The 8358-nt window shown below is 36.6% G+C and overlaps 1 protein-coding gene across 1 annotated transcript in view; it reads right to left on the bottom strand.

Annotated features, from left to right (window-relative positions):
• Window positions 1-1280: 1280 nt before the first annotated feature.
• ROBO1 (roundabout guidance receptor 1) overlaps window positions 1281-8358 on the bottom strand; it is a 1264035-nt gene continuing 1256957 nt past the window's right edge. The window contains exons 30-31 of the mRNA XM_079766678.1: window positions 4509-4705; window positions 1281-2956 (exon numbers count right to left, since the gene is read on the bottom strand). Of these exons, the coding sequence (XP_079622804.1) occupies window positions 2942-2956; window positions 4509-4705 (212 nt within the window). The 3' untranslated portion in view covers window positions 1281-2941. The remainder of the gene's footprint in view (window positions 2957-4508; window positions 4706-8358) is intronic.

Below are 8358 nucleotides of genomic sequence, written 5' to 3'. Positions count from 1 at the left end.
ACGGCCCTCAGGAATTCACAAGCAAAAAACCAAGAAAAACAGCAAGAATTTATTCTATGATTAGGTATTTCACAATGACTTTTACTCACCAGGAATGGAACCACCCCCATCCTTGTACCACACTTATTCTTTGACTTAAAGAAAAAACAACCCCTTTGCAAGTTTTTGGGAACAAACTATGTGTGAAGTGAGTATAATATGTGTACAATAATTTCAGTCCATGAATACAATATCTTGTATTGTTTGGGAGGTTTACAGAGTCCATGTCATATACATTAATGCACTAAATCATGACAATAGCTCCATGAGGTAGGTATCATTAAATTTACAGGTGAAGTACCTGAGACTTAGAGGTCAAGTAACATGTCCAAGGAAACATAGCTTGTGACAAAACAGACTCAAAGCCAGGCCCTCTGATGTACATAATTTTTATGCATAATACATACTATAAATAGAGAGAATAACTTATATATGTTCAACTCATCAAGGGAAACAGAAAAATTAGGTCATTAAACATGTCCCACCAATTTTTTGCTTGAAATAATTTGAAAGCTGATTTTGTTACTGATAGGTCTATTCATTTCTAAGTAGATGCTGGTGATTACTTCAGTCTTGTGAAATTATATTTCAGATTAAATCCCCCCTTTTAAAAAATTCCTACATTTTCAAATTGTGATAAACACAAAAATTATCAATGTATATGTCATAGGAAAAAAATGTTCACTAGATTCTATTGCTCTTGGCACTTCTAAGACATGATGCCCATCTCAAGCACCCAAAGCTGAATACTTGAGTAGGCTGACTTTAATGAACAATAATGTGATAAGTACTGCATTGTTAAAATGTCACATGAATTTGTAACAAGAAAGCAGATAGTTACTGAGAAATATTTTGTAGTTATATAATTTACTTGTTGACAGAACACAAATGGCCCAAACTTCACAAATCTGAGTTAGCCCAGTCAAATCCTATTTTAGAAATAGGTTAACTGAAATTCAGATACACATACAAAAGTATTTCAGTACAACATTAATATTAAAACCTTCCTCTCTGATCAAATGACTTTTAGGTTTTCATTCATCTTACATCTTTAATTTCAGTGGGAAAAAAGGAGCATTTTTCTTTACCATAAAAAAACAAAAACCTGGTTGTTCATAAAACAGAATGTTTAACGGTCTGATAATATAGTAGTGAAATGTTAAGACAGCACACCTTGTGATTAAATGGAATAATTTGATCACACAATGAAAAAAAAAAGAAATCAACACAAGAAAGAATGATGTATTTGAGAACATTTTTAATAAATAATGTGACAAAATTACTTTTTTGATTACTGGATTTTCAGTATGCAAAATTATGGCTAAAAATAAGAGGCTTCTTACATGAACATAATGAAAACATTAATCACATGGATTGTTCCCTTAGTACTGCACACCCTTTCAATGTAACTTTTCAATTATCTAAGTGAACACATTTAGTTTTTGGTGAATACCAGCTTTTTTTGTGGTTCCATTTTGTTTGGCTTTGTTTTCCAGTGGGTCAGGCCTGATGCCTGTGTAGGAATAAGTGTACATTTTTTTCTTCAAATAGCACCAATTATAAAGTCAATAAAATTTATATAATGACAAAAAAGGATCATAAAAATCTACAGTCGGAGAGCATTATTTGGCAAATCAAAGCACATAACGCCTCTATTTGAGCTTATAAGGAAATCTTTTAAGTTTCAACATTGGCCACAACAAACTTAAATCTCTTTTTCCTTAAGTCCAGGAAAAGTAAGAACCACTGGGTTTATGGCCCACAATAAAGTACGCACATTACTTCACCATCTGTCATCATTCAAATATTCCAAATACAAACATAGAGCATTAACAAAACAGGTTAAAAACGTTTCTCAACATTTATTTTTCAATAAGACAAAAAAGGTTAATAGTTACAATGGTTTACAAATAAAGTTTAGTGATTGTGCTTTTAAAACCAAAAAAAAAAAAAAGTTTAAAAAACAGTGCATTACAAAAACAAAAATCAGACTTCCTTAAGTGGCACTTCTGAAAGTTGAACTGACACTACCAGAAGAAATTTAGGCCAGTTAAGATAGGGATGTTCTTCTTCAATTGGTCATTAAAAACATCCATTTGTTTGTAATATGCATTTTTAATCGGTTTTTGATTGAAAAATAGAGTAAGGTTTTTGCTAGGCTTACTTATGACAATGACTAGACAATCAGAGATCCAACTGGCTTCCCCCTACTTATCGAAAAGACGAACATTTCCAATAAGAATATACTTCAGTGACTGAAATGAAGTGAAAAAAAAAAGTATCACCAGGGGTTGCAAAGAGTATATATTTACAATGTTTCTACCCCATTCAAATTAATTGTGGTTGTTCTGCATTTGCTATATTTTTATTTTCTCCCAGGAAAGGGTGGTATGAAAGACTGATTTTAAAATCATGTTACAATGAAGTATGTTTTAATTTGCATTAGCAGTTGGTTATAGAAAGACTATATCTTCAGAGCCCTTGGCATGAGGTTAATTAATCAATTTTGTATCTTTGATCAATATTTTGCTATAAATTGGCTTGGTATATAAGCAGTGCAATGCCATATCTCAGGGGCAAAATGCAAAAGAACTATTCTGTTCCTTTTTGCTGGCTGATGACCAAAGCAAGAATTCAAACACTTCCCTTGCTGGAAGTAAGTGTAATGGTTTGTTCCAACAGTGAGAGGAATAGGGTGATTCCTCATAGGGATAGGGATCAAACAACAATAATAAAACCCCAGTAAAATTTTTAAAAATGGTATTCCAGTAAGAGGAATAAAAACGACAATTTGTACACTCTGATTGCACTGAACATTTTATCTGGCGTCATGTGTCATCAGACATGAGGCATCTTGAGTGACAATTTTCACATTAGATCTCACAAGCCTCTCCAGTTGTCTTCAGCTTTCAGTTTCCTGTAAGAGATAAGTTATTTTTAAGTTTGAAAATGAATCTTAGAGTATTACCTTATATTTACATGTTTTATTCTTATAGTTTTTCATTCTTTCACTTGCATACATTGGAAAGAGCTCATGGCAACCGATTCATTTGTCAACTTTAATTGGTTTTGAAAGCAAATCCAATAGTTCTGTAACAAGTACCAACTGCGTTCCACACAGTGTGTCTGTGTTGCGGGTGTGGTGCTGGGGAGAGAGGAGCAGGAATAGGCTGAATTCTCTACTCCTCCTATCCCAATTCAGCATTATAGCTCAACTTTTACTGATCTTAAATATTGGAGTCATCTATATACTCATCTCTCTTCATCCCACAAAAGGTCTCTTCTTTAAAAAACAACACAACAACACAACACTTGAATAGCAACTTCTATAACAGTATTTGCAGGAGGAAAGTAGTCTTATTCTAAATCTCAAAATCCAACTACATTGTGCATGATGAGAAATTTAATCAGATATAATTACTTACAATTTTTAATTTTGTATTATTAGAAGTTACAGTTTAACACTCCTTTAACAATATACTTGTGATTAAATATACAGTTGACCCTTAAACAACACAGGTATGAACTGTGTGGGTCTATGTATACATAGATTTTTTTTCAATAATACTGAATATGTATTTTCTCTTCCTTATGATTTTCTTAATAACATTTTGTTTTCTACAGCTTAATTTATTCTAAAAGTCTAATTTATAATACATATGGCATACAAAATATGAGTTAATTGACCGTCCATGCTATTGGTAAGGCTTCCAGTCAACAATAGGCTATTAGTAGCTAAGTTTTGAGGGAATCAAAAGTTATACATGCATTTTTTGACTGCATGGGCAGGAGGGTTCGAAGTCCCTAACTGCCCTGTTGTTCAAGGGTCAACTATATCTGCAAAAATATAAATTTGTCCTCAACTTGCTTTCTTATGAAATGGAGAAAACACAATCTTAAAATGGGAGGTGATTTTAAATATCATAAGATTTATTGCCAACTCTGTCTGATATCTATGCAACAAAGAAGTTTATCTTTGACTCAAGAAATGTTCTCTTCCATATGGAAAAGTCAGTGTCAGGACTGAAGGTGAAAGATAGTGGGCCAAATCAGCTGGGTTGAGCCCAGTGATCAATAGGGTGGTAGATAACACAGGCAGGATACCCTCACTCACATCATATAACTGTCACCTTACTGGGTTTTTATAACTTACTATAATACTATGAATTATAATTATTTTTAGATCAATAGTTCTTATTTCCCAAGAACATGCTTGCCATGAAAATTTCTTATCTGAATACCTGTCTGAATGTGAACGCTAGATCTAAAAGGAAACTATTATTACCATTTAAAACTTTGGAAAACATTTCAAGAAAATAATTATTTTTTCAGAATTACAGTTTCTGGCATCACTGACATTAGGGTTTGTGATAAAAAATAACATTTCTATAGACTGCTAGATGCTCCTGGCTTTAAGACTGATATAATAACTAGTTTAATGTTGAGAAATGAAAAAAAGCTATAGATACCTCTAATTCTTCATTATTATCTTCTCCTCTTTCATATCCTCCAAGAACTTGCATTTCGGCAATATTTCTTCGACCTACATTTGCTTGTTCTCTTTGTCTGCTTCCTGATCCCCTTGATGACATTGAGCTTGAAGAACTAGGATCTCTGGGATTATTGGATGTCGGAAAAGTAGGTCTACAGTAAGGTAGAATATCCTCTGTGTAATGAAATTTAACAAGTACATATTAATACCATTGTACATTTTCATTCTATGTGTCACTCATATCTATAATTCTGAAAGGGGAAGCATCAATGATTTTGAGGAATAACTAAAAACATTTTATAACAACTAGAGGCCTGGTGCATGAAATTGGTGCACTGGGGAGGAGTCCCTCAGCCCAGCCTGCCCCCTCTCACATACTGGGAGCCCTCAGGGGATGTCCTACTGATGGCTTAGGCCCGCTCCCCTTTGCGGGAGGTGACCAGGCTGATCAGGGGAAGGCACCAGCCCCATCACCCCACTGCTGCAGCCACTGCCAGTCACCGCAGCCACCAAGGTATTTCCATCAACACAGACTCCAGTCCCTTCACCATGAAAAAATGACAACTTTCTTTAAGCATTTTCAAGATGTGTCTTTCATAGGATATGGCATTTCTTTCTTTATTTTTCTTTTTATCCTCACCTGAGGATATGTTTCCATTGATTTTTTTCCCCATCCCTCAGATCCCAGGCTCGGCCCCTGCCCAAGCCTAAACCCTCCACCCCAGGCTTTAGGCTTGGGAAGGGGTTCTCCCCCACCCCGGCACCTTCATTGCAGGTTTGGCCCCTTCCCAAGCCTAAAGCCTCTGCCCCAGGCTTTAGGCTTGGGAAGGGATTCCCCCACTGCCCCTCCAATCGCAGGCTCGGCCCCTTTACTTCCCAAGCCTAAAGCTTCCACCCGATGGCCAGCTGGGAGTGACCTGGGTGGCAAGGAGGTTCCCTGGACTCAGGTATATATGCAAATTAACTGCCATCTTTGTTAGGTTAATTTGCATACTCACTCTGATTGGCTGTGGGCATAGTGGAGGTATGGTCAATTTACATGTTTTTCATTAGGTAAGATAACAAATAAGTCAGCACTGGATTTTGTAAATGAAAATAACAAATCTTGCTGTTTTCTTAGTAGGGGTTGGATTCCACTCAAAAGCTTTTGTCCACCTCAAAATCACTTGAGAACAACATCTTTAAAGAAGTAAACCAAACCTCAAGTCAAATTTGGTTTCCAGTTCTATCCTTCACTATGTGATCTTGGGTTATTTCAGGCTTTAGTTTTCATTTTTCTAAAAATACCCCGTGGAGCTTTTAGTATTCATGTGAAAACAGAAGAGACAGTAAAATCCCTATGTAAACTCTGAAGAATTATTCTAGGGCACTTAATAGAAACAAAGCCCAGTCTCCTCTAACTACCAAAACAGAGCCAAGCTCAGGTTCACTTCCCAGACACCAAGATATCAAGCTCCATTTCAACATCACATTTACATGGTGGAATCCTGATCTCATTGTTGCTAGCTTCAAAAACCAAGCCACTCCAGTTAACTGATGTCTCCTGAATGTCTATCTCCATACTCCTTTAAATCTGTTTCTAGTTCTGTTGATTCATCCTCCAACCACTCACTTCGCTCCAAAGCCTGTTCACTCTACCCTTTGGACACCAAACACATAAAAAACAACTCCTCTACATGTATTTTTGTTTTCCTTCCCCAAGTACTTCCTCAGTTGTCCACATTGTATGAATGAAATATGGTTTCCACCAAAGTTCTCTCCACAGAAAAGAGGACGGCTTGTCTGTAGCTCACTAACACCAGCTCTAAATCATTGTGTAAAAACATTCTCTTCTGATGAAAGCCAAACCATGGACTTATGGAGCCTGTTTTTTGCTCCTTAATGCCACCTTTCTCCTTCCATTCTATTCATCACAACTTTCACTCCTGAAACAGACTTCTGACTCACTGAGGTTTCACAGTCCACGAGGACCACTTCTTCTGCAACTTAACTTCCTAGCACTTGGTCTCCTATAACCTTCACCTTTTGTCCCCTATTCAGCAACCTTTCTATCTCTATTGACTTCAGTTTTTGACAAACTACAATATGATAAAATCCTTCTCTTGCTAAAAACTTTCCCCTTAAGCTTGTGCGCTACATTAATTAATACCTTTTTCCTCACTGCTCAGCAAAGCTTCTTGAACTCTATCGTTAGATACAACTCCCATTCACTCTGTATTCCAGAGAAATCTACTCATGCCCACATTACCACAATTAAACAGAAAATTCACTGTTGACTTTGATAATGCTAACCATGCTTCAGTCCTATCTCTATTCTTCTCTGGCCTTAATCTGGAAACCACTATCAATTTAAATATTACTACTCTCTTAGCTTATGGTCTTCCTTCCTTCTTGGCCAGACTTCTGTGGGTTCTTCTTATGCAGTGCCTCTTACATATTGATGCCCTGCAGGTTTCTACTTTTAGCCCAGTATTTGTTCATATACAGATTCCCACTCTGGATGATTTCATCCGTTCTCACAGGCTATAACCTCTTCTGGAATATAACTGTCATGAGAGTGGGTATTTTTATCTGATTTTGTACTGATATACTACCAGCTTGACATATAAGAGGTCATCAATAAGTAGTTTTGAGTGAACAGGTGAGTGGCTTTAACTGATATTTACCATGATGAATTATTCATTCGTATTTCCAACCTGTGAACTATGCTCTGAATTTTAGGCTCCTACAGCCAGGTCAATTGAACATTTCCTCTTGAGTGTCCCTCAGACTCAACACATCCAACCTTAATTTCATCATGCTCAGTCCCCTGAGATTTCTTCTTCCTCTGTATTCCCAGGCTTAGCTAATGACATCACTACTCATTAAGACATCAAAAACAAACAATAAAAAAAGGAATTATTTTGGACTTTTTCTCTTCCTTCCAACAACCTTAAATGCACAATTCCACACATTGCAGCATATAACAGGTGAGGCTGATTTTCAACTCTAAAAAGTATTTTGAATTTTCTCTCTCAATGGTCCCTGTTCTCATAGCCTGGTTTATATTCTCTACCTCTCCTGTCCAGGAATTGTAAATATCTCTTACAAGTCTCTGCCTTTTGAGTTATTTCCCTCTAAACCTGTGGTTCTCAACCTTTCTAATGCCGCGACCCTTTAATACAGTTCCTCATGATGATCCCCAACCATAAAATTATTTTCGTTGCTACTTCATAACTGTAATTTTGCTACTGTTATGAATCGTAATGTAAATATCTGTGTTTTCCGATGGTCTTAGGCAACCCTGCTAGCGGTTCTCAACCTGTCCACAGTAGCCCACGATTCATTAACAGTAGCAAAATTACAGTTATGAAGTAGCAATGAAAATAATTTTATGGTTGGGGGTCACCACAACATGAGGAACTGTATTAAAGGGTCGCGGCATTAGAAAGGTTGAGAACCACTGCTCTAAACCATCTTCATTAAGCCACCATTTTCTTACAAGAACTACAGGATCTCTATTACTAAAGCTTACATTTACCTCAAGAGCTTCATCTTTACTATCTAGTGGTACTGAATTTCTTATAGTCGCCTCAATGTACCTCAAAGCTTTTCTCTCTCTCTCTCTCTTTTTGTATTTTCTTTTGCCCAAGGATGTATTTTTATTGATTTTAGAGAGAGGAGGTAAGGGAGAGAGAGAGATGTGAGAGAGGCACATTGATTGACTGTCCTGACCCGGGATTGAACCCACACCCAGGTATGAGCCCTGACCAGGAATTGAATCTGCAACCTTCTGGCATACAGGATGATGCTCCAACCAACTGAGCCACCTGGCCAGAGTTGTACCT

This window comes from Cnephaeus nilssonii (genome assembly GCF_951640355.1).
Source record: "Cnephaeus nilssonii genome assembly, chromosome: 3".
NCBI classification, from domain to species: domain Eukaryota; kingdom Metazoa; phylum Chordata; class Mammalia; order Chiroptera; family Vespertilionidae; genus Cnephaeus; species Cnephaeus nilssonii.
This window is presented reverse-complemented; position numbering and strand designations above follow the sequence as displayed.